The sequence below is a fragment of the Anser cygnoides genome, chromosome 2 (assembly GCF_040182565.1).
Source record: "Anser cygnoides isolate HZ-2024a breed goose chromosome 2, Taihu_goose_T2T_genome, whole genome shotgun sequence".
NCBI classification, from domain to species: domain Eukaryota; kingdom Metazoa; phylum Chordata; class Aves; order Anseriformes; family Anatidae; genus Anser; species Anser cygnoides.
The window spans coordinates 138,932,284-138,959,418 of record NC_089874.1 but is presented as its reverse complement, the minus strand read 5'-3'; the positions used below and the strand labels follow the sequence as shown (position 1 = coordinate 138,959,418).

The 27,135-nt window shown below is 38.7% G+C and overlaps 1 protein-coding gene across 5 annotated transcripts in view; it reads left to right on the top strand.

The window, feature by feature from the left end:
* Window positions 1–27,135, top strand: part of RAD54B (RAD54 homolog B) — a 70,714-nt gene that overhangs the window by 27,764 nt on the left and 15,815 nt on the right. For 4 of the 5 annotated variants that reach the window (XM_066990595.1, XM_048075280.2, XM_013172351.3 and 1 more), the window contains exons 4-11: window positions 11,343–11,543; window positions 14,149–14,436; window positions 17,413–17,575; window positions 18,254–18,479; window positions 23,719–23,926; window positions 24,479–24,618; window positions 25,218–25,508; window positions 26,887–27,062. In XM_066990595.1, the coding sequence (XP_066846696.1) occupies window positions 11,343–11,543; window positions 14,149–14,436; window positions 17,413–17,575; window positions 18,254–18,479; window positions 23,719–23,926; window positions 24,479–24,618; window positions 25,218–25,508; window positions 26,887–27,062 (1,693 nt within the window). The remainder of the gene's footprint in view (window positions 1–11,342; window positions 11,544–14,148; window positions 14,437–17,412; window positions 17,576–18,253; window positions 18,480–23,718; window positions 23,927–24,478; window positions 24,619–25,217; window positions 25,509–26,886; window positions 27,063–27,135) is intronic. The other variant, XM_048075282.2, reaches the window with a different exon arrangement.

Below are 27,135 nucleotides of genomic sequence, written 5' to 3'. Positions count from 1 at the left end.
TGGTTAAATTTCAGTCATTTTGTTTACAGTACTCTGAGAGTTGCCTTTTGCTCTCTTTGCACGTCTTTGTGTGATCCTTGTCTGTACTGATACTGCTGTCTCAAAACACGTCTGCTGTAAAAGTTCAGAACGTTGTGTGCTTGAAATAAGTGGGTTTATAAATTGCCAGTTATACTTCAGATTTAATTTAACAGGGAAACAAGAGGACAAAACCTTTATCTAGCTTTGGGGATGGGGCAGGAGGGATTTTGTACTTTTTCTAGTTAGTTACTGCAACGTTTATGTTTTTTCTCTGTGTTATGTATAGATAAGATCTGTTGCAGTAATCTCAAGCTGTACCTATTATTAATCACTGAAGGTATCATGTGAAAGAAAGTAATTTTTCATAACTCCGCAGCAGTTTGCAGGTAAATTTCGCTTAGCCCACTTGTTGCTACTGTTAATACAACTCTGTGTGGAGTCTAGGAACATTTATGTACGGTTTGTATCAGAAACACAGAATTAAAATCGGGCACATATCCAGAATCCATACATCCATATGGATATTGGAATAAAGTTGGATGGTAGAATTAAAAAATGACGTATCATCTTATGGCATTGACTTTGGGTTGCATGCGTAAGCCAAAAATATATATATATATTTTTGACTTGCAAACTCTACAAGTTTCATCTGGGTGATGTTTGCATTGTTTTGCATTGTAAATAAGCTCTGACAGCGGGTTGTCTGTCAAGATGGATTTCCATGTGACACCGGTAGCATCAGCTATCAGTTTGGCCAAACCATTTATGCTGTTAGATGCTTGTGTTTATGCTTTTTCAAAGCAGCTCGCCTTTTATTTTCTGTGAACCAGGTTGAGGGGAGAATACCTTGTATTGTTTTGTATGTATTGAATTTTGATGATCTTTCCTTTGTAGTGTTCTAGCTTCCCTGAGCTTTTGAAAAAGTCCTTGACACTTGGCATCGAGATGCCCTTTGGTCATTGCTGTAAAAGCTGTCTCACATTTGGCTACTTCATAACTCATTGGCAAGCACAGAACGTGCAGTTTGTTTGCAGTAAGTTTGTTATACTTCTGTTATCGTCCCTAATAACTGAATTCTTAGGAGAATCTGTCCAAACTGGGCACATTGAGTTGCTGAGAGCTGTACAGCGATTTCTTTGCTGGGCACTCCTTGAATGAAAGCAAGACAATTTGTCTCTGGGCTCGCCACTGGCAGGCCTGGTGGCCTCGGTGTGGAAGCCACTTGGTTTAGATCCAGAGAAGATGATGTGACAGCAAGGATCTCGAGCACTTGCCCTTCTTTCAGGATAGTTTCAAAGCGATTGAACTATGCAGCTGAGCAGCTAATGGCTCAGCTCTTCCGTGGGAAGTTCAGGACCAGCAATAACCTGGAAAATATAGTCTGTATTTGGGTGGTTCAGAGGGCTGAGCGTCGTGCACGCAGAAGAGGGCTGAATTAACCTTGCTTGGGGAATTTAGCCATTGTTGTTTCTTATAATTATTTCTGACAGATAAATTTTGTTCCTTTCATATCTCATCCTTTCCTGACGAGCGTGCATGTGTACCTATACACATATACATACCCAATGAGATCTGCTTATGCTAGTTCGGTAAGAGCCAAAGCTGTGCGTGCTGCAGAAGCTGGCTGAACACCTTGCAGGTGACATCGAGGGTCAAAGCAGTCCCTTGGGAGCAGCAAGAGGGACCCGGTCTGTGTTGAGTAAAGCTGCCACATCACCATGGCTTTCAGTGTTTCCTAAGTACTCAGTTCAGGATCAAAACCAGGCAGGCTTGACACAAAGTAGGCTCTGCCAAAGGTATTCTGACTTTATGGCTCCTCGCATGGAATAACGTTATTAATTTGCGTTGGAATTTTTATGCAGTTTAAACCACGTTCAATTTTCTTCTCTCAAGAAGCAGCAAAGGCAGCACAGTAAGCACCCCATAACTGCACAAAGGTAAATTTCTCCTCTTCCCTCCTCTCTCATCTTCCGTGTTAGTTTTGCTTTTCTTGTGAGAATTGCAACTAAAGCCCTAGGTTTTTATGCCTTGGCCATAAATATTACTTTTCTGCTTGGCCTATTGAATGGATTACATTTATGTAAATCAATGTTATGTAACTTGATTTGGAAAGATTACTCGTTCCCTTTCCAAAGATTTCGTCAGCCACCCTGTAAGTAATCATTGCTGCATAACACATGAAAACTCTCAAAAATATGACTCATCCTTTGTGTGCCTCTTTCCAGGGTAATGTCATAAATTTTAAACAGTCCTGTTTAAATAATTTAGATAGAAATATATTGTGTTCCATGCTTATGACAGTGGACATAAGTTCTATTGATTATTTTAAATACTCTTTATTATAATCCAGAGAAATTAAAGATAATTAGAAATTAACAAGCAAAACCAGTACATGAAAATGTTTTACTTTCTAATATGTGCTAAAACAGATGTAAATACGAAGTATACATAATCTTAATACATCCCTTTCTGCCTGCGTGCTGTTTCCTACAATCTAAAAGTCTTCAGATTTTATAAATAAGATTTTGTAGATAACAAAGTTTTATTTTTAATTAAAAAGGAAACAGTAGAAGCAATAGCAAATGTTTAGAGAATCCGAAACTGTATATTTTGAAGGTCCCACATATGCGTTTAGCTGTGTACCTTCCATTAACATTCAAGCACAAAAGAATGCATATTTAAATCTCTGCAAGCTGCTTCAGAAATTGGCTGCTTTTTGAGATGGCTCTGATTAACCTGTGATTGTTTAACAGTCTAATAACTGCTTTGCTTCCATACTTCTTAGTAATTTGGATTTTTCAGTAAATTAAATATTTGGAATTTTTCCACTTATCCCATTTAGGCTATCATTTATCACAATAACATTCAATATTTACAGAGCCCAAGTACAAATGTTGCTTTCTGATACTACTTTTTGCATTTTTTTTTTGAAGGAAAAGAGCCTTTAATTGACAAATTAATCAAAACAACTTTCAGCATGGATGGCAACACTAAGAGGAGCGGTAAACAGTCAACTCGGATGGCATTTGAATGGTTCCAATATTTTATCACGCTGATCTGGCTTGCTGCACCGTATGATGCCTGCAGCGTTTCAGAATCCTCAATGATGCTGCTTTTTCCTTTGATAATAGGACTTGCACCTCTATTTCTGTGGACTTGACAGAAGCTTTCAGCTCAGTTCATTAAATTTTAAAGTGGAAGCTGGAGTCAGTTGGATTTTTAGACAGCTGAGAGGTTTAAGAAGAATAGTTTTCTACCATGGAGATAGAAAAGTAAAAGCTTTCCTCCCTCCTCTGTTGCTGATACCCGTAAGAGCTAAAAGTTTCATTAAATGGTGATAAGGAGAATGTTCCTCATTGTTCAAATTAAGTGCATCTATCATCTCTTTTATTGTATACAGAAGGTTCCTATTTGAAAAGAAAATTCAGGTTACAAATGCAGGTACCCAAAAATCTTGCAAATGCACGCAGCCTGTTTCCAGCTTTCTCATGCATTGCGGTGCAGTCCTTAATTGCACAATCATGTGTTCTGCTTCGGTAGGCTTCCTCGCCAGTTTCAGTTCACAGAATGTACTGCATCTACTCAGTGAACAACTATTCAGTATTTCCTTTCCTCTTTTTTGCTCAGCTACAGACTTCTGCCTTGATTTCTTCTCAGCATTCAAACTATCTTGAATTAATTTCCTGACGTTTTTTTTTTTCCTCTGATGTCCATCACGGTAGTAGCTGAGCACTTCACAAATATAATTGCATTCCGCAACATCCTTGTGAGATGACAGGTTGGTATAATCTCCACTTTCAAGGAAAGAAACTGGGAGCTGAGGCACAGGGAGAGTAAGCTCCATTAACACTGAAGGTGTAGATTGAATCAACTAGGACTGCGTTATCTCAGTGCTTCAGTGTTCTGTGCGGGAACGGGTGGATGGAGAGCAGCCCTGTGGAGAAGGACCTGGGGGTGTTGGTTGATGAGAAGCTCAACATGAGCTGTCAATGTGTGCCTGCAGCCCAGAAAGCCAACCGTATCCTGGACTGCACCAAAAGCAGCGTGGCCAGCAGGGTGAGGGAGGTGATTGTCCCCCTCTGCTCTGCCCTTGTGAGACCTCACCTGGAGCCTGCGTTCAGCTCCGGGGCCCCCAGCACAAGAAGGACGTGGACCTGGCAGGGGGCTGGAACTGGGTGGGCTTTAAGGTCCCTTCCAACCCAAACCATTCTGTCATTCTACAGTTAATGTGTTCAGACTACACCTTCCAGTTGCACCTGCAAGTGTTCAGTATTACTACAAATGAGACTGATTCTCAAATCAGGCACTCGGACAAATCTGTACTGCTGAAAAGTTTGGGTTAAATGACTTTCCTTACACCACAAAGGAACACTAGAAAAAATGCAAATAACATCCAGTTCTCAAAAGGGACTACTTTTCTAAACATGAGAGTAGACTTTCTGTCCTTGCACTCTTGGCCTCCCATCAGAGCAGCTGCATCAGAGCAGCTCGGAGGCCTTGTACATCGCAGCCTCTTTTTGCTGCAGCTGCAGAGCAGTGTAATTCCATGCGCGCATACGAGAAAGGTCCCAAGGAAATGCAGTGCAGCATGTTTTCTGTAAAGACTTACCGTTAATGCATATGGTCAATGGGGCAGATCAAGTCACTGGAACAGTCTTATTTTGACGTTTCCAAACTTTGCTCAACTTCACAACCTTAAAATTAATTTACTTTAAATAGGCTGGTTTTTGAGAGTGCGTAGGGGTAAGGTGGTTTGGTACCACAGGTTTGTAGATATTATTCTTTTGGCTTGTAGAGTAAATTAACATTTCTAAATAGATTATTCCCTATAATTTAATGTTTTCATTTGTGTAAGACAGACAAGGTTGAAACTCTGATCTTTACCCTTTGAGGTAACAAACCAAATGACTGCATTAGGAGGCTGCTGCATTCAGTGTAGACCATTAATACAGTGGCATGCAGTGTTTTGATCAGTGAGTTTTGCACATTTGCTGACAGCAAACAAACTGAAAGACTGAAGATATTTCATACTGAAGAGCAGAAATTACCAAAGGGACTTGGGGTATAACAGCAAGATCACCCAAGCTTTAGCTCCTCATTTGTCTACACCAACTTGTCCATTACAAATTGTTTGCCTGACTCTGGGTCCTCCACCAGTCCTAAACTCAGAATTAATTTGTCTTGCATGGTCAAATGGAGCCAGTTCAAAAGCTTAATTGCTGCCATCTCATACGTTGTACCTAAGCCTCCCCTTGCTCTCCTCCTCTGGCCCTACCCACATGGAGGGCAACTGCTGAACCTGAGTCTGTGCAGTGGAAGAGATTAAAAATCATAGTAATTTTATGCTATTTTTAACCTTGGTAGTCTTAAAAATTGAATTAGGAGAAAAGTGAAACTAGAAGGATGAGCAAAGTGGAGTGGGCCCTATTTATTGGGAGGGTGAATTGGTCTGAGTGCCCTTATGTCTTTGTACAGCCATTTCTGTTCTGGACTCACCTGCTTGCCATCTTTTATGCTGCAATGCCCTATTGTCCTTTGCTGTTCTCTCCCCTGTTGCTTTTCTCTTTAGTTTCCCTGTCAGTGCCTAATCAGCTCCTGTTCTCATTTCCTTCTCCCTGGTCTTCCTTGGATTTCCCTTGGTGGCTTCCAGCAAGCCATACATTTTTACTGGACCTTGAATTTTGAAGGACAGAGTTGAGGTGCAGCAAGCTTTTCTTGCTCCCATTCTTGCTCCTAAAACCCCAGCTCTCTCTGCTGCATGACTCTTACCCGAGACTCCAATCCCAGTCCGCCTCTGTCTTCATCTCCATTCCTCCTTCTAATATAGACTGTTGTCTCCTTATCCTTTTTATTCCCTTACTGTTTTCTAGCCTTTCCTGTGTGCTTAGCTTCCAGGTCCGACTGATAGTCTCTTACCAGTCATCATTTTTTTTTACTGTTTTAACATCAGCCTGCCTTTCCCATTGTAGCCTCTTTTCAGGCTTCTCCTCACAATGAACTCTTCCACGTAGCTGCTCCGTGTCCCCTTTGCCATCTTTTCCTGTTCGGCATCAGGAGTGGAGACATTGTCTCTGAATGAGAGGGACAAAGAGAAAAATTTCCCGCTGGCATGCTTGGAGGGGAACCAGCTTTGGTCCAAGCAGCGAGAGCTGTGACTACAGAGAAAGCTATTCTCGGCCTCGGTTAGAGCATGTCCACTGTGTAATCCTCAGGAAATTAAGCTGCAGAGAATGTGCAAACTGCATTTATTTCCAAGAGCTTTTAGCTCTCAGGAATGGAAAAAGTTTTACCCAGGCCAAAAGGAAAAAGAAGCGCTACCTCCTCCCCAGATTTCTAGATTCTCCACAGCACTGAGTTATTAGAGCTTCTACAAGGAATAATAGCTTATTGAGACTAAAACTGCATTCATCAATGATTTTTGTTCTCATAAAAAAGATGTTGATGATCAATATTTGATCATTTGTGGTTTTGTTTAAAAGAAGTTTGTAAAACAATTTATTTTTTTAAAAAAAAATATTCCTGCTTGAAATATCAGTCTTTAGATGAATTAATTTTCACATTCAATAAGCACATCCACCTAGTGTGAAATGAAAGAAGGAAAAAAACAAAACAAAACAAAACACCTTGCTTTTGCTTTTAAAAAAAACTTAATCTTAAAACAAAAATGCCCTACAGACTTGGGCACCGATGAAATTGTTCAAATTAGGCTTTTCTCTGTCAGGATGTGAAGTCTCTATAGGTCATGTCCATAACTGAGGTACTGATAGGACTATGGACCTCCCCTGCTAATAATGCTGGTTGCATTTTGGCTGCAATATTGATGTGTTCATTATACATTTATTATACATTTTGTGTTTAAAAGAGGGGTACGAAGCACTGAATTGTAATTGAGCAACTCAGTTGTAGTCCCATCTGTCATTGATTCCTATAGTTGTAGGCAAGTCAGTTCAACTCTTCGTGGTTGCACTCCTCATAAAAAGTCCCACAGAAGTGCTGTGAGGAGAGTTATTACATATTTTTCCAGTTTCAAGGCACAACAATACACATTGACATGTTAGCTTAGTATTAAATTTATTATTAGACTGAAATTGCTTTGCAAACGAACGATGATGCTATCTCTGTCTCGCATTTCTTTAAATATTCCTGGGAAGTGTTTAACATACAGGGGTTTCATACAGAACACGACACCTAACTGCTAAGTACACCTCAGTTCTCTGAACGTTGTGATTTGATTAAGGAATTTTCTGAGGACTGTGGAGGGGAGCTTCATGGAAAATCTCTACTCAGAAGACGGGGACGACGCTGGCTCTGCAGGGCAGAGATGGTACATGTGTGCAGAAGTGGCTGCAGAGGCTACGGAAAACACCGCCACCGAGTTTCGGCTGTGATTCACTCAGAGTCCAAATCTCTTTTTATCTCTATCTCAGTCCAGATTTTTGGCTCAGCCTACCTTTCTCTCTCTCTCTCTCTCTTATTCTTTTTACCACAGAGCACAACTGGAATCGAAGTTGTTTTCTGTAAACTGCAGTTTGTGCATTTTGGCAATGCTTTTTTGTTTAGGGGATTTGGAACCCGCTTACAACGTGAAGTCCAGGCACAGAGCTGTTAAGCAGCCTGACAGACCCACAGCTTCAAACCCCCTCCGACCTACCGGGGGCTGCTGCGCGGAAAGGGAAGGGACGGTCTCCTTGTTCCCCTTCCTCGTTTGGCCCTCGGTTGCTCGTGTGATTCATCGATCGGCCTTGCCCTGGCTGCTCAGCCACTAAAGCTGCCGGAGGAACGGCGGTGGGGGAGCAAGAAGGAGAAGGGAGCTCAGGGGTTTTGGCAGCGGCCCGCAGTTAGACGGGGTTAAGCCATCCATTAAACCCCACCTCGGCCTGAGGTGCCCGCGGCCCTGCTCGCTGGAGCCTGACTTCTCCTCACGAACGTGCACGGTTACACTGCAGAGGCTGCTGAAAATGCACACGCGCTTTATGTTTTGTGGTCTTTCATAGTCCAGCTTTCTCAGCGTGTTGGGAGTAGCCGAGCACATTTCATCGATGTGTTTTCTCCAAACCCCGCTCAGCAGAAACTGGTTAAGCTGGTTTGCCATTGGGACGCTCCCCCCATCCCCTTTCCTGGATCCTGTCCCGTTTTCTGTAAATCATCACCTCCAGGAAGGTTGCTGGAGCTTTTCCTCACATCAAGCAAGCGATGGTTTATATCTTGAAACTTAAGCCCTTGCTCTCTCAGCCAGGTACGTTTCTGTTTGTGGAAGCATTTAAAGCCTCATTACCCACATTTTTAAGATTCCCAAGCCCTTCCTTCTGGGAGGAAAGATATGTCACTTGCCATGGTTTCTTCATGGTTAAGGAAACTGCACCCAGGCGAGGCAGTAGACCATTTAGGAGAGAGATGAGTGGGCATGATTTCCTGATCTTTCTCTTACTCTGGTGCTCACATAGCTCCTGTTACTTATTATTTGTAGTCCCAACTGATTAACAGCGGAGCCCAGGATCTCCACCTGCAGTTCGGGATCTTGGCAAAACCAGCTCTGTGTAAGGGCAGCAAGGGTTTTTACTGTAGAAGTCATTGCTCTCCATACCACTATATCAAATACTGAACTTAGCTACTATACATACCACCCCAGTCTCGTTTTGATTCACGAAAAAATCCTGGCAGTGTATTGACAAAATTTGTTTATTCTGCTATTGCACTGGAATAAATCTTCGATGTCAAAGAGGTGTGATCCCAAGTAGAAACAAACAACAAGAGGAGCGTATCATAACGAGAAGGGTGAACGCCAGTACCTGATCAGAGTTGCTGGTGAACAGGTTTAGATTTTTATTCCAGGGAATTCTGTAGAAGATCAACTTGAAAACATTTAATTATCTTTATATAAAAATGATTAAAGAAAGAAAAATTACACTTTTATCTGAAATTCTACTGTAGTTGTAGGTAAAAGGAGAATACATTATGTATTCTTACGTATTTATTATGTATTCTAGCATTGAAGCAAATCACTAATGGATATTTTTATAATCAGAAATTATGAGATTACAGAAGACAAACTGAGGGAAGAAATCTGAGCATTGCAGAGTCTGCTAATTTTTAGTTTTCCCATAGGAACATGACACTGTTATATGGGGAATACCGGTAGCCAGTTTGCTGCTCACTGGGGGCAGTTTGCTTTAGAAATCCTTCTCTTCAAAATTCACTGTTATATGATGCTTGCAGTTTCCAGCATTGTTTCTAAATTATTGTTTATTTTATTATTTTTAACTGAAGTGGGGATTAGAGGAGTTTGAAGAATTGTTATTGACTTGAAAGTTAATCCACTGGTGATTCAAATAACACCAAGCGGGACTCCCTGGATAAAAGAGCAATGACCATAAAACAGATCTCAGGGGTCACCAAACTCATGTGGGAGGTCAATGGAGGAGATAAGGAGGTGGTCATTTTTTTATGGACAAGCATCCTTCAGGAGACAAGGAGAACATTCTGCAACAAAATCTCTCATTTTTGCAGTAACTTTTTTAAAATCTTAAAATGAAGAAAGAGGTAGCAGTTGCTGATTAAAATGTGAGAACCAGTTGAAAAAGCGAAAACAATCTTGTATGTATTTTTTTGGATCAATTTGCATTTCAAAACTCAGAATAGAATCAAATCAGGCTCGTATTTTTAGCAACGTAGGGGGTTTCTCTCTCTACTTTGCTCCTCCAAATCTTATTACTTGTGATTACTGAAGATCCAATAGAGCCCTTGTACCTTTTTGCAAAACTGTAAGGATTTATTCTTGCTCTCTGGCTCATTTCCCAGGTTTCATCTATGTAGAATTCTCTACATTTCAAAAGGAGGTCATCTGGTCTGTTTGCTGATCCTCGTGTGGTGTGCCTGTGCTCAGTAGCTGTTCTGTTACCCCTTGGGGATGGGGGCACTACAGTTGTCGGCCAGTGCCCTGAAAAAAGATAAACATCAAGCACTGTGTTAGCATAAAGTCCTATCCAGACACGAAAACTTGCAGACAGCTTTGGGAAGAAAATTATTTTCAATAAATGTAGCATTTTTGTTTAGATAATACTTCTTCAGTATATACTAGTCCGAAAAATTACACTCATTTTATGTAAGTAACTTACTAGTCTTTTGCAGTTTTAAGAAAATGTAGACTTGATGTACAAGCAATAAAGTTGCCTCTTTATTTATTGTGAAGTTGCCTGATATTATTATAAAGTTGCCTCACCATTACTGTGAGCAACCTTCTTCTACTCTTGCTGCTTCTCCTTTAAATACCAGCACACTTGGAAATTTTGGAAAGGTTAGTCTGTGGCATAAGCGCTTTTTTGTAACAGATTTGTGTAGTGTTGAATCCCAGATGGAATCAAAGGAGCAAACCGATTTAAGCCTTTAACCAGCATGCAAGGGTATTTTAATGAAAATTAGTCTGATTCTCTCTTTGAAGCTGTGCATGTGCTGAAAAGGAATGCTACAGATATTCCTTTAGATAATGCTGAGGACTTATCTGCCATTACTTGACTCATGTGAGATTGCTAACTCTGGGAAGCATGCGTTTATTCTTAATCGATATTATAATCAACAGCTGTCTGTTCTATTATGATTTCTTAACCTTATTAACCTAAACATTTTGTATTAGCATTTATATTTGTGTTACTTATAATGAGCTAACTGCTGACAAATCTAAATCAGTCTAAGCCTGGTGGCATCATTTGAATGGCTGCAAGCTCAAGAGATGATCTGTTTCAATGTTTGCGTAATTACTTATTTCTAAAGGCCATGAGGAAAACAGTTGAAGTAATCTTTTGCATTATTACAGTTATAGCTATTTTGCAACTTAGGACTAATGACTTTAGCTTCAGACCTCCTTACTGGCCTCCTTTGCTCCCTTTCTGGAGTTCTGTATTCCCGTCCTTGCTTCCAGAACATTGCCCAGCACCATCTGACCAGGACTTCTCATTTTCTCATATGCTTGTTTCCCTGTCTGTTTTCTCCAGCCATTCCTTTTATTCTTTCTACACACTCCTCATCTGTTATGTCAAGTCAGGAGTTCTCTGATTAATGTACTTTGTCCTTTTTCTCTAAATGTCCTTTTCCTGAAAGTACATACTTTCCAAAAACAATTTAATGGTTCCTATTTCAGGATGAGTCCTTATGTGCTTTTCTATCTCAGTCCAAACTTAACATAAACAGCCCAGGAGAGGAAATTTGCCACTTTGTTTATATAAGATGAAATGCATAGATTGTCCTTGATTTGTTTGAAATGAAAATGACTGTACGCTTCATCAAGAGAACTTGAGATATTCTTTGGTATTTTATTTCCCTTTTAGATGCAATGTATTTGCCAACATCAGGAACGGCAAAGGAAGAAGCAGCGCAGGAAGAACCTGACTGCCTTACAAAATATTTCAGTGTTGTGTGGTGTAAGGCATCAAAGAAAAAGCACAAGAAGTGGGAAGGTGATGCTGTTCTTGTTACAAAAGGAAAGTCGGTAATATTGAAAGATATGGAAGGCAAAGACATTGGAAGAGGTACTGTAGGTTTGCACGTTTGTGTAACTGAACAATTGGCTTAAAATTAATGTGCTTTGAATAACAGAGAAAAGGTTCTTTAGATATTTCAGAGTTCTCAATACCAAAGTTGAACACTTGATGAAAACACAGTAGTCTTTTTTTGCGGTGGGGGGAGATGGAAAGACGGCTTTATGTTTCTTACGTATAAGGCAGATGTATGGGGGAGGCTGGAGCAGGCTGAATAACATTATTCACAAAAACACCAAATGCTAGTCCAAGGAGAGGATCTGGAAATGAGCGGCAGTACTAACGCAGCTGAGATGCCAAATGAGGAAGAAGTAGTTGATTTTGGTTGCTCATATACTGCATTGAAGGTGTGAGAATTCAGGGAACGTATACAGGTAAGTTGCTTGTAGATATTCCAGTCAGTAGTATGGTAACTGGGAGTGTCTGAGATTGGATCTGTACTTTTCAGCCAAACAGCTAAAAATATTATCTTTGTCAGAAAGACAAGCAATAGCAACGGTTTCCAGCCAAGCCAAAGTCAACCGTGTAGCAATTTTTAGTCTTGCAGTTTTAGCAGCAGCTGCTGCTGTAAGACACAGTTTGGGTTGTTATCAGAGTTAAAAATAAGACTTGCAAACTATAGGCTGCAGTCAACTTGGAGCAGTATTTTTTTAGCGAAAAAAAAAAAAGAATTAACTTTGCTAACTATGCCAAAAATATTTGAAGAGGAAGTAGGATTGGACAATGTTGCTACAAAACATAATTTGATTAATACTGGGGCCGAGGTGGCTTCTCAGCTCTTTTGTTACAATCATGACATTGTGAACCTTGCTAGGACCAAGCAGTTGTAATTTGCAGATCAGTCTGTGACTTAAAAATTAATTCAAAATCATTTATAGCAAAGCAATATATGTACAGACTTGCTTGAATTTGAAAAAGGCAGAGAGAAAGAGAGTAATGTATGGAATGCATCAGCCACCACCCTGTTGTTCTTGTATTTTTTTCTAGTCCTGTCTTCTTGAATTAGTAGAAAACACAATAGAAAATTGAGTATTCTCATTGTCTCCGGTAAAATTTTTTTGGCTATGTTTGATTGTGTCAGGTAGCACAATGATACCAATGCCATCGGTCTAACTTGCTCATTTAGAGTTGTTTCCAATGCTCGTGGTTTCTAAGAAAATCATAAATTCGGCAATGTAAGCAGTGTAAATTTTAAATATAAATTAGCAAAGGGTAGGTCATAACTACTCTCTACAAGCACCTCGACTAGAAAGGCACATCCCTTCTCTTATGTCCTGGCATCTTCAGCTCTTTCCTGAAAGCAGATACTTTTCTTTCAAGAATCAAACAAGGAGTACTGTGCATTTTTGCATGCATTTAGAGCGGAAGAAAAAGGCCTCCCTTTGCCTTTTGGCTTGACTATTTTTCAACACTTGCTTAGACTTTGAAACAGCTCAGTAAATTTCTGCTCTTAAAGGAATTCACATCCAGATCTTCACCTTCCAACCTTTTCGGAAGGACACATTCCTAGAAATGGGAGACCTGAGCTTTGCAAACAGCTCCCAGCATTCTTTATATGTACTATCTGCTGGACACCGTATGTGTAAAACTTTGGGGGGATTTGGCTCTTTCACAGGTGAGTGCTTTAACTGTTGGTCAACATAGTCATGCCTTTTATTTTTCTGACCCAACCAAGAATCCGAGCCTGTTTATCCAGAGTGGCATAAATCCAACAATTGGGGTAAAAAAAAAAAAAAAAAAAAAGTGCCTCCTTCTAATTCTGATGGAGAGGCGTCTTTGACCTCCCTGAGTTAAGAAAACAAATTACAGGTAAGCCTCCCATTTCTTATGTGAGAGTTTTAACAACTAGAATACTGTTTAAAAGAAGGAACCACAACTCTTTCCTACATCTTTATATTAAAAAGAAGTGGAACTACATCTTTACTTTTTAATCAGACTGACCGGTAGCTGCTCTGGGAATGTTCACCCGACAGAGCCTCTAGGAGGGCAGAGAAAAATGCACGAGCTTCCTTATGGGTTTTGGAATGAGCAAAGTATTGAGTATAAAATATATATATGAGCAATATATAATATATATGAGCAAAGTATAAATCCTGGCAAAAATCAGAGCATATATTCCCAGTTGTGAAAAGCTACTTTAGAGAACGGTTTCAGAAGAAGAATATTTTGTCTAGATCAACAGCAAGAGGGGCTAGTTGTGTTCGTGCTGGGGTACAAAAGAAGGGAAAAGGACCTAGAATGGTTATTAGTTTTACACAAGTTTAAAACTAAGTCAAGCTGCCATTTTTTATGATATGGTATTGTGATTTTTGTAAATTTCCCTTAAACGAGTACTTGACATTCAATAGAGCTTATGGATGAGGATGGTAGAATGTTTGCTCACATATTCTGGTATCTAATTCTGAACATTACCACTGAAATGTCAAGTCTGTTAAGGAGGAAAAGACTTTATATGTTCACATGTTTAACAATTCAAATGCTTAAGAACCAAATACCTGTTGACAGTTTTATTTTTCCTTCCTGCAAATGAGTACTGGTTTTAAAGAAGTATAATTTGCTGTGTTGTCCTAATTCATAAATTTTTATACTCTTTTAGGTACTGGATATAAACCTAAAGAGTTAGACAGTCTTGATGAAGGTCAAACACTGATGATTGGAGGAAAAGAAATTGAAGTGATGGGTGTAATTTCAGCAGATGACTTCAGCAGTGGCAGGTGTTTTCAGACTGGAATAGCGACTCATGACACAGTCCCAACTGCTTTACCTCAAGCTACTATGAAACGATTCTGTAAACCGTTCAAAAATGTCTGTCAACCCAATACTAAAGAGAATATTCTCAACAGTTCTCAAAGCTGCAAACCTCGCCATGATCCAAATGCTTCAAGTAAGGTTCAAATTTTTAAGGTTATTTAAGCATCCCCTGTCTCTCAAAAAAGTTGAGGGTGTAACCAAAATATTCACGTTCCCCTATGTATTAGTGTAGTATTTCTGAAATACAGTAGTCGTCTTTCTATCAGTACCATTTTAGGATTTTATCATGTGTTTCTAACAAGTGAAATGCTCTGCAGTGCAAGTTTCTCATAGTTGTTACAGATGGCTGTAGAAACAGGTTAGAGTGGTTTCTGAGAGTTTTGCCAAGAAGAATATGTATGTTGATCAGAGAAACAGTCTAACATACCCTAAAAGTTCTAGATGAGTTCCGGCTTCCCGCTGGGGGTCAGTGAAGCACTAACAGAATATGGCAGCACTATAATTGCTGTGAAGGATCAGTAATAGACCAGATAAGCCAGATTCAGAGAATTGTTCCTGATGGTGCCTGATTCTTCCCAGGCGGTGAGTGTAACTTCACTGCCCAAAACTCAACAGGATATATTTTGGGATAAAAGTTTTGATTTGTAATACGAGAACTACCCTGTGCTGAAGAGCCACGAGAATTCACGTGGAAACAAACTGGTTAAGCAGTTGTATAAGAGGGATCCTGTAAACATTTAATAATTGCAGGAAGTGGCATTGCTTATCTAAACAAGAAGTGCTTTTCTGTCTATGAATAACAAACCAGTCATACAACCTGCTGGTTAAGAACTATATTCTGCTGATGGCTTTGTCTTTCAGATGGAAGATAGAAACAATTTTAAAGAAATATTATTAAATAGACAATCCTTATTTTTTTTTTAAAGAAAGGTTGTTCTGGATTCTTACTATAGTTTTACCTCCATCCAACTTCTTACCTCGTATCTTGATAGTGTAAGGCTTGTCAAAGCTTTTCAATGCTTGACTGCTATGTAAATAAACAATGAAATCCTCATCACCTAGCAATTAATGATATAATTTGCACTTTTGTAAGAGCACTTTCATTAGCAACAACTTCTAGTCTCAATTCAGCTTGTTTATGTTGTTTCTAGTAATGCAGCTTCCTGTGTTTTCATGATGATTCTGCATTAGCTTTCTAACCTAAAATCTGGCAAAGAGATGATATATTCTATACCCAAATGAACTTCTTTGTTGCTTAAGCAATACTCTGTCAAAAAACTAAGTTTTATTCTAGATCTTTGCCTTCTGTAACTTTTCTTCTGGTGAATTTGAGCACCTCCTGTGACACTTCCCCAAACTGCCTGATATGGAAAGCCCTCAACACATCCGTAGGTTGGACTATCACTCATTAATATCTTTGTTGGTGACATGGACAGCGGGATCAAGTACTCCCTCAGATGGAGCTGGGGTTGTTCAGCCTGGAGAAGAGAAGGCTCCAGGGAGACCTTACAGAGCCCTTCCAGTGCCTAAAGGGGGCTACAGGAAAGCTGGGGAGGGACTCTTTGTCTGGGGGTGTAGAGATAGGACAAGGGGGAATGGCTTTAAACTAAAAGAGGGCAGATTTAGATCAGGTGGGAAGAAATTGTTTGCTCAGAGGGCGGTGAGGCCGTGGCACAGGCTGCCCAGAGAAGCTGTGGATGCCCCATCCCTGGAGGTGCTCAAGGCCAGGCTGGATGGGGCTTTGGGCAGCCTGGGCTGGTGGGAGGTGTCCCTGCCCATGGCAGGGGGCTGGAACTGGGTGGGCTTTAAGGTCCCTTCCAACCCAAACCATTCTGTGGTTCTATGATTAGTGTTGTTTAACTCAGGCGGATCCCATAGCTTATTTAATGTCTTGCTGCATAATTTCTTTCAGAAGTAATGGAGATATTTTCCTAGACCAGGACCTTGGTATTGGAGCATTCACAGGTTTTCATGCTGAGGTCTATGACAATCATTGATTAAAATGCAGCTTTTTCAAAATGGAATGTTGTTTATCTGTGTGCTCAACAGAACTGAGCACAGTGACAAAGATGGAAACCCTTGTCTTCCAGATATGATTTCTAAGCTTTTAGTTCAAAACTCATTTAAACTGCGCTCTTCCCCATCTCTGATACTGCAAAATTTTGTTAGAAAAGTGTTATTTTTGTCACCGCCGCCTTTTATGTATACCCAGATGCAATTTGATGTAATCCATCAGAACTCAGCCCTTTGTCAGTAGGAAACAAAATCCCTCTGAGTGATACAAGCCTTCAACTGACCTATTTCCATGAATAAATTATCAATATAGATCTATTCTAGGAACATAAAAATATCAGAAGCTGTGAATTGCTTTCTCTTTCTGTCTTCTGACAATACCGCTTTTCAGTGAGGTTGTGTATCATCAATATAAGCAACCTTATATGGACACTGTCCAGCAAAATAATGACATCAGAGTTTATAAACAAATGATGGCAAGCAAGACTGCTATACAGATGTAGCCAAAGGACATATCCCAGTCTCTCTTTGCCTCTGTATGTCTTCAAACTTGTCAAATTCTTGTATTCACGCACTGTGGCAGCCTTTGTCAGCTCACTCTCATTCTTTCTCTCTTTTCTGGCAAATCATTGTCTTATCTCTGTTTCTCAAGAAGAGAAGTCTTTCCCATCATCTACAAGAATATCCCCTTGAAATCCCAGTCTTTCTGTGTGTCATTGTTTGTGTTCTTAGACTTTCCTTTTAGAAACCTTTTAGACCTTCTTCTGATTTAAGTATTCAAAGTCATCATGCAAAATTTATTAGGTAGGCAGTTTCACTTCATAAAATAAAACTTCTCAGTTTGTCACTTTTACGTTGGAGAAAAGTGCAAACTATTCTGGAAACCTCTGCAAAGAGATTTTTATTTCAAAGGCTCTCTAAAAGTTTTGTTGGTAAGTGCATTTTCTGACTGAGAATGGTCCATATATTAAACAGTATATTTAGCAGCCATCAGATCACTGACTTTTTTTTCTGTAGATGATTTAAATAAATAATAACCTATGCTAACAGCCAAAAAAAAAGAAGTGCAACATTTCCATATGTTTTCTACTTCAAGATTCTCTAGTTATGCCGAGACCAAATGCAAGCCATCAGTGGATGTTCAATAAGGCTGGTTTACCTGTGGTGGATGTAGTTGTGGATCCTTACATTGCAAATAATCTCCGACCACATCAGAAAGAAGGAATTGTATTTCTATACGAATGTGTAATGGGAATGAGGTAAGAACATATTCTTCTGGATTTCAATACATACAATATTTTCATGTCCATGTTAGAAAATAAAGAATTGGAAGGGGAAAATTTGAGAAGTTGTTCAGTTAATTAATATTAATAATATTAATAATTTTCTCCTAGTAAAGGTTGCACAGTGTTTTCTTTTCTGACCTGTATGTATCATTGTGCTTGCTGTAACTTTGCCAGATATGATAAGTGCAGCAAAGGGCCTGTCAGTTCTGCTGAAATTACCATGTCTTGAAAACATAGATAAAATCTGACCCATGCTAACGCACACTGATTTCTGGACTTTATAATTCATATAATTCATAATTATTGATATAATTTATAATTCAGTCATTTGGGATAGAGAAACTGAAGAAAGTATGTACAGTGAAGGTACAGAGAAGACATGCAAGTGTTAAAAAGAGTACACATTATATAATATTTTAAATTCTAAATGAAGATGTAACTATTTGGTTTTGGAGGGCTAGTGCATTAATGTAGAAAATGAGGAGTTTCTCTCTAAGGACTTCTTGTCCTTCCTGAATGAAAACCTACAGCAGAGCATAAGTATAAATAGGTTCTTTATACTTCAGAAAACAACCTTGAGAAACAATTCCCTAAAACAGTTGTAGACAATAACAGATATATCTTTTAAAATGTTATCATTGTATCTTACAGAGTTAGTGGCAGATTTGGAGCTATTCTTGCTGATGAAATGGGCTTAGGAAAAACTTTGCAATGCATTTCACTTGTCTGGACTCTCCTGCGTCAAGGGGTCTATGGATGCAAACCTGTACTAAAGCGAGCACTAATTGTGACCCCTGGGAGTCTGGTAAAAAACTGGAAAAAAGAATTTCAGAAATGGTTGGGAAGTGAAAGGATCAAAGTCTTTACAGTTGATCAGGTAAGATTTATTTCCAAAAGGGGATTAGGTCACATCTGGCTCAGAATATAGGACTTGTAATTATTTTTTTATTATTATTTTTAACCAGAGACCTAAACTAGTAATCCTCTATTAATATTTATTTGGAATACTTAATTTCTCCTTTCACGTAGTTGTCCAAATGTGCATTTAGCTGTCAGTAACCAGGTTATAGCTCAAGCTCACCTGCCTGCATCTGTCGTATCTTCCCTCAGGCTTCACCTTTGCAGATATAAAAGGTAGCATGCTCTTCCTCGTCCCAATTTGGTTTGGTTTAAGGAAGAGCTTTCTGTTGTATATCAAAGTGCATACCTTCCTTGCTTTATATAACACCACTTCTAGCTTGACTGACTTGTACTCATTTTCTTTGGTAGTTCCTCTTGTTCTGCACTGAAAACTTTTTCATCCTCGTTTCAGCCGTCTGCTTCAGGTCACTTTAGAAGTTTATTCCCTTTACTGTCACTGTCAAGAGTTAGGTTTCTGTAAGGATGATTTAGTCTTATGCCAAACCTAGAGGCTCGGTGTTACATAATGTGAATATCTCTTCTCTCTGGAAGAAAGCAGACAGGTACAAATCTCAATGAAGAAGCTGGCTGACGCTGACCCCTGTCCCTCTTATTGTGGAGCTGTTCCTGCTGGTAATGACACTCCCAAGTTCCTGTATTGCCTAGATGAATCCCATGTGCTGAGGGATCTCATCTTTTAATCTCCTTGGTATACCTCTAGGATCTTGCCTCATTTTTGGAACACAGATCTCTCTCTACGTCTAACTGCAAAGACTCAATGTTCTAGCATGGGCTCTGTGCTTCACTGATCTTTACTGACCACAACAGTCAGGAAAGCACCTGGTAAAGACAAGTAAAAGAGAAAGGAGTTCAAGGAGTGAGGGTGTACTCTCATTGACAGGGCTTTCTCTGGAGGAGATCCATATCTTGCTGTGGTTATTCAGAAAGGCTTTCTTGTCGTGCTTCCCTTTAAGCATGGCTCCCCTCAGACTGACATTTGTGATGCTCTGAACAGGAGGCTCTCTCATGCCTTTATTAACACTTCCAAAGCTTTTAAATTCAAGCTCTGTTGTTTGTAATTTGCCATCCACTATTAATTTTCCTAAGCCTTCTGCTTCCCATGTCCATTTGGAGTGGGCATTCATAACAGAAAGAAAAGGGAAGTTACTGAGCAAACACACAAACTGTGTTTTCTGCTCGTACACTCAACAATCTACCATACCCTTACTTCTTCCTTGGTCCTTACTGTTTGGATTGTGCCCATGGGAGGAAGTGGAGACACAGGAGGTCTGTGCCTGTAAAACATTAGAGGAGTATGGGAGGCACCAGGATGGGGACACAGACGCTTAACATGTCTGAATGAAGCATTCAGGAGGCAGCGTACCCCAACAGTTAAATGTGTTCCAGACCATGCCTCTTAGAGAACTAGGAGGTAAATAACTTATCGTTTTTTAAAGTAAACAAGCACTAATTTCCCAGCGTTTGCTGGCCAGGACTGTTTCTCACTGCGAACACCAGATGAAATGGAATAGAAGCTGACTTGACAGCTTTGGTTGTACTAAACAAGAAGAATAGAAAACACAAATGGTAAATGTGTAGTGTTTACACTGGTGTTTACATCAAAGATAGAGATATTCATTTTCCACAGTTATTTTTTAATCTATAGGTTCCATACAATTACATCGAAGGAAAAAAAAATACTTCATTTTAAAGATAACCTAATTTTAACATAATCTGCTTTTAGTTTCTTGTAATATTTTTGCTGTCTATATGAAACAGCAGATATTTCAGACAAAATGGAAGTTTTCAAACTATTTTAAACGTAAATTTTATAGAACGTATGAGATTTTGTAAAAGTAATTATTTATTTGAATACCACTCTTATTACTGTCAAAACCCTGAAATTACTGAACCTACTCATCTTCCACTGGGGCCAATCTACATGTCTGTTTCAGTAATAGGTGCTCTTTGCATCACTTTTTTTTCCTTACTAACTTGTTTCAAGATGTGGAAACGAAGCAGACTGACTTGTCAGGAGCTGTATAGGTTGAAGGCTTGAGAAATATAGAAGTTTCTAAAGGAAGTGGATACAAGGCAAAATATAATATGCAACATTTTTGCCTGACAAAGGTAATTAGAAATAATTAAATGTTTTCTTTCAGTTTTTACAAATTATGTTGGGAAGAAAAAAAATCTGACTTTGCTGACAGTTACCGTGACCCAAATTGACAGTAGCTTTTATTTGTCTTTTAATTTAAATAACTTTAATATTCCTACTCATTTCATTGGAGCCATTTGGATTGAGGACGCTCAGCAGCTTTTAAGATTGTGTTCCCAAATAGCAACAAATACATTGTCTTGCAAAGGCAAGATGCAGTATGACTTGCCTGGGGTAGAAGGAGGTATTTAAAAATAATTTACTGTCTATCTTCTGTAGAAAAACAGCAATTATCCTACTGTTATTTCTTCAGTATAACTTAAAAAGAAGAGCTTGTCTCAAAGTTTATTTTTATTTTTTTTCTATTCTTGCCTATAAGGAATACACTCAAAGAACTAGCAGACTTTTCAAAATGTGTTAGGTGTGTTTTCCTCATTTTCACACTGAAGCACTGAGAACTGATCCTAACCCTTCAGTAACAAACTTTAAAAAAAAAAACCAGGACATTATTTGCTTTTAAAATGTGATTGTAGTTTACAGAGGAATTACAGTTAAAATGCAACAGTCAGGTAGAGGACATTGCTTTTAAAATGAAGGTTTCCTCACAAAAATTGCATTTAGGTCTCATTAATCCACACTATCAGTGTTTGAGATGTGTTTCAGAGAATAACTCCCATGACCTGTTTGCAGAGCATCACTTCCACAGAGGTTGTGTTGGTTGGTTTTCGAGCTGAAGAGTCTGGAGAATGAATTAAGGCAAGGTTCAGGATTCAGCATTTTTTAATTTACGCTTCACTGGCTACGTTAGATTCGGACTAGCGCAAAGCAAGGTCTGTTCAAAGAGTAAGCGTGGGACATTATGGAGCTCTAATACTGACTGACAATTGCTCCATACGAAGCTCCAGGCACCTCGCTTAAACCTGTCAAGTCACTCTGGGTAACTGAAAACGGAGGCTGTAATACATACAATTCTTGCAGCTAGTTAAGAGGATAAATTAATTGTTTGAAAATGACTTGTAAAGTTATTATATACAGCTGTGAATATATTATATTTGGCTGCAGGGGGGTTATATGTCAGGACTCTCCTTCTTTTTAAGGGATTCAAGCACTCAAAATGAGTAGCCAGGGGAGGGAAGTTGCTCAGAAAATGCAGAAAAACAAAATGATTTCCAAACCCTGCTCATCTTTTGATGCTTGACCACCCCAAGAAAAGATCAGGGGGCATTGCATCTGTCCTCAGGGCTGCAGTATGGAGCCTGAACGCTGGGTAGGGACAGCACTGGGTGTTGCCAGCAGGGCTCCTCTGCTCCCGTGTTGGGGATGGAGGGTGAAGGAAATTTTCTGCTCCTCTTTCCAAAATGGCAGTAAAAATACTGGGCAGAAAACAGGCACTTAACTGCCGTCTTGGAAGCAACAGGAATGCCGTGGTCCAGTTCAGACACCTGGGGGAAATCGATGCGTGCCCTTGTTAACCTAGTCTTCACTGCTTCTTTCTTCCTCCATCATGTGCTGGGCCTCTTCATGAGCAAGGTGTGGGGATTCATCTACCACAAGGTACTTTGTGGGATTAACTTGCCAGATTTGGCCCGTGGATTCACCTGAATCACCTACTTGAAAGCTCTAAAGATTGTGGTAATTAAGTGGTATTACTCTTTCAGTGCATTACACCATCTGGCTGCAGACTTAGTTGTCTGTCTTTGGTAACTGATCTTGTTTGGAAATAGAAATACCTTTTGAGGCTCTAGGTTGGTCTGCTTCAAAATTAAAGAGATAGTTCAGCTTGTCAGCTGGCACCATTGCCTGCTTGGGAAGTGAACACTGTTAGGAAACAGGAAAGAGTATGCAAGGAATTAGTATCTGGAGCTAAGTGGAAAGGCAAGGGATGTGCCAACAGAAGAATTTTTCATTTTTATATGTAATTACAAGACAGGTAAGCAATCCCAGTACATTCACAGGTCTGTAAATATGTAAACAAATAATCATAGAATCAGAGAATCAAAAAGTCATGTAAAGAAGGAATTCCAATACGCAGAATCAGAGAATCATAGAACATCCCGAGTTGGAAGGGACCCACAAGGATCATCGAGTCCAATAACTATTTCTAGGAGTTTTTTGTTGTTGTTGTTGTTTTGTTTTGTTTTGTTTTGTTTTTAAGAAACTGCCTTAAACATTACAGTGGCTTGTTAATTTAGTGTTGTGGGTTTTTTTTGTTTTGTTTTTGTGTGGTTTTTTTTTTTTTAAGCTAGTTCTGTCTGTAGGGTCTAGAACTGTACAACTTTGATTCTGGTTCAGACTTGAATGATCTAACATGGACAGCTGTTGTTGGTTTCCTCATTGTCACATTTGATAATAAATAAACTTTGTTCTGGTTGTTTTATTTTGGAGTTTAGAAAGAAAAGTCTTAATGTCCATTGAAGGAAAAGGGGTTGAAGACACCTTCTGACCACTAATGCAGGGTTTAGAGATCAATTGCATTTAATTACCAATAGACAGGCATGTTTTCTGGGACTATTTATAGGCTTAACTGTGAGTCCTAGGCTGCTTTTAGCCAACCCATCAATCTTAAGGACTTTTAACAAAGTGAGTATCATATCCAATTTAAAACTACAAGTGGAATTTTAGGTTGGCAGAACGTGGTAACTTCTAACTGGACACTGCAGATTGAGGTCCCGAAGTGAATGTATAGGCAGCTACTTATGCCTGTTTGTTATCTTGTTTTTAATCATCTATTTGAAGCTTACCTAAGTGCCAGGACCGGGAAGCTGTTACAGGGAATCTGTGCTTTTCATCTTCATGATAATGTGTTTCAGAGGATCTGAAGGTCTAAAAGAATAATAAGTTGTCTATTAATGAGGTGATAAAATAAAGCTAAAAAATGCTGTATCAGCTCCCTTATTTCCTTTGCTAATTAGGAAGGAATCAATAATCCAATTCTTGGAGGAGATAGTAAATGTTTTGTGTCATGCTGGAAAATTTCTTTAGACACTAGATGTTTAAATAGTGTGATGAGTGATCTCCAAAGAAATAGTTGTATGATATATTTTCTTTATGCCTGTAGGACCACAAAGTAGAAGAATTCATCAGTTCTCCACTTTATTCAGTTATGATAATCAGTTATGAGATGCTGCTACGATCTTTGGAACAAATTCAGGCAATAGAATTTAACCTCCTGATCTGTGATGAAGGACATCGTCTGAAAAATAGCTCCATTAAGACAACTACAGCCCTTACTAGTCTGTCTTGTGAGAGGAGAATTATCCTTACTGGTTAGTATTTATAGTTACTTGTAATATTTTGCTATGCTAAAAGTGCCAGCTTGGGATAAAGGGAAAAGATATTGTAAATGTGACAGGAGTACAATATAAATTTTGGCAATGGGTATTAAACAGACAAATCTAGAGTCTTCTTAAAACAGATTATTTCATTAATCTTTTTTTTTTTTTTTTTTTTTTAATAAATGCAAAATTTGTCTAACTTAAAGGACAGGCAAGGAGCCTGAAAAATTCTGTAAGGGAATCAGGACTCTGTTTATATACACTCTTTATTTTCTTTTGTAGTTATTTAATAAAACCGATTTAGAAATTGACTTTTTGAATTCCTTTGTTAAAACAACTAGATATGCAGTCTGTTCAGTTAGGGAGACAGTAGTTTATCAATCACTGTTCTAGATTAATTCAGTACTCTGAGTAATTCATACTGAAACAAAACTTCTGTCCTCAGGATGCATTCTCAACGTTAAATTCTGCATTCAACAATCTTACTTCTGTCTGTTTCAATAAATAGTTACCAAATGCATAATTACGTTTCTCTCTTTCCAGGTACTCCAATCCAAAATGACTTGCAAGAATTTTATGCATTAATAGAGTTTGTAAATCCGGGAGTACTTGGTTCTTTATCCACATATAGAAAGATATATGAGGAGCCGATTGTCAGATCCAGAGAACCTTCGGCAACAAAGGTATATTATTAAAAAACATGCAGTTATAGAAGGAAATTAATAGAGAGCAATGTGAAATTTGCTTTCTGTGGAATAAAATGAAGCTTGGGACTACTAATGGTAGCAAAAGCTTTTCAGCTTCCTATGTGAATAAGTTCAGTTGTTTTTCAAAGGGCGGTGGTGGAATATGTGTGTGTTGAGATCATGGCATTTCAGCTGCATTTTCATTATCAGGCAAAATATATTCTTCCAACATCATGCATTCCTGATAATGCCATGTAAATTTTAGTATGATTATACTCTATTAATTCTCAGTTTCTCCACAATACTGCAATATCTGCATGATTTTACTTCATCTGTACTGCATACAGAAATTCTGGAATATAATTTGAGCCTTGGATGTCTTTTGAGATATTACCCTCCTTTGTTTAAGACTTCAGAAACCAAACCTAGAACTAAGCTGATGCAGTGGTACTCATTGTAGAACTGATCATTACATTCACATGCTGAAAGTGGTATCATACATTTAAAATGTTCATTAGCTGCCTAATTAAAATCATATAGAAAATTATTTTGACGGAATGCAAGATGAGCATTAATTTTGTGCTTTGTTCTTTTAGGAGGAAAAGGAATTAGGAGAAAAAAGAGCAGCAGAACTCACGCGCCTCACTGGACTCTTTATTCTTAGGAGAACACAGGAGGTTATAAACAAATTTCTCCCCCCCAAAAAGGAGAGCATAATCTTCTGCCGACCAACAGCACTGCAACTTGAACTGTATCGGAAACTGCTTAGTTCTCAAGTTATTAGATCCTGTTTACAAGGCAGGCTAGAAAATAGTCCTCACCTAATATGTATAGGAGCTTTGAAAAAACTTTGCAATCACCCGTGTCTTCTGTTTAAAGCCGTAAAGGTATCTATTTGCATGGGGGTGGGTGCCTGCAATTAGTCATTTCAGTGGACAAAGGTCACTAAAAATGCGTTATGGTCAATGTGCATGTTAGTTAAGGTCATTTCCATGCTCTCTTTTCACATCCGACTTGCTTTAGGAGATCTGCTTGCAAAAATGTAAATGTTAGGAAATCTAAACATACTCAGGGAAAGTATCTCTACACCTTCCTGTGGCTTTAGGGTATTTTCTTGTTCTTTGTTGCCTTCATGTATTTTCCCTCCTACTTTGTCTTTGAGTATTTGTAGATACAGATATAAATGTGAATTTTACAAAGAACACTTAGCTAGAGATTATTCTGTATACTCTGTCTGCTGGTTCCCCTGAAATTTCCCTGCCCATACATTCTTGCGTTCAATGATACCAGGAACTGCAGGTTCCACATGTCATTGGTACTAGACGTCTCAATTTTCAGTTCTCCTGGAATCCTATCATGCTGTACACCTTATTATTTCTACAGAAATGTTCTCATTCCTATAGGTTAACTGTGATAGAGCTTAGTAATAGTAACTTCTTTGGACACTAGTCGAAGTCCAAGTAAGGTGAGTGGAAATGTAAATGTTCCTTCAAAGAGGTTCTTCGTGACTCTGTAGGAATGTCCACAGGAGACATCCCTGTAACTGACAACACTGTCAAGTAAAGTTTGTTGCTTTTAATTAATTGTATAAGCATTTGATTTTTTTTGTAAGTGAAAGCATAAACCTTTAGAAACTATGTGGATGAACAAAGGACTGTATGTGCAAGTCATTTATTACTGTTGTGAGGTTTTATTAGTTTGGCTTTTTCCTCCTCGTGAAACATCGATTTTCAAATTACAGCAAGATATTACCTGTATTTCTTCTATTTTATTGTTATTACTTGTTAGCTTTTCTTCACTTCCCTTTGCATAACTGAATCCTAATGACAATATCTTTTCCCCCAAAAGTCAATGATTTTGGAGTTCCATAGTAAGCTATTACAGGATTTAGAAAGAATAAACAGAATATTGATTTTTTTTCCCAAGCTTTAGTTATGGCTGTATATCTGTTTGGTTGTTGAAGTAGAGAAGAAGTAGTCAAATGCATTTTTCACTTTTCAGTATTTCAACTTGCTCTCTACTCAGGTGTAAACAACATTTTGGATTAGAGGGTGTAAGCCACAGTAAATGCTATCAGTATTTTGAAACTATGTTTTCAATCCAGTATCGGGAGGTTGTCATGCTCACATGATACACTGCTTTGTGGCAGCTTTCGATGCCTCCTTTTGTCTTTGTAATAAAAAATATAGCAAAGTTTTAAAAATAAAAAAAAACAGAAAACATTTTAGTGGGGATATGAAACTTGAATCCTTTTATTTTCGATAGGAAAAAAGCTGTGATCCGATGAATGATGAACATGATGAGTCCAGTCTCTACGAAGGTCTAACAGATGTCTTTCCACAAGGTTATTCTTCTGACACTTTCTCTGAAACTGATTCAGGAAAATTGCAGGTGCTGGTGAAGTTGTTAGCAGCAATCCATGAGCTCAACTCTTCTGAAAGGTAAGTGTGAAAGAAAGGTAAAAGGGAGATAATAAGAGTGACCTTCTGGCTATGGTTTTGCTTTTCAAATGTG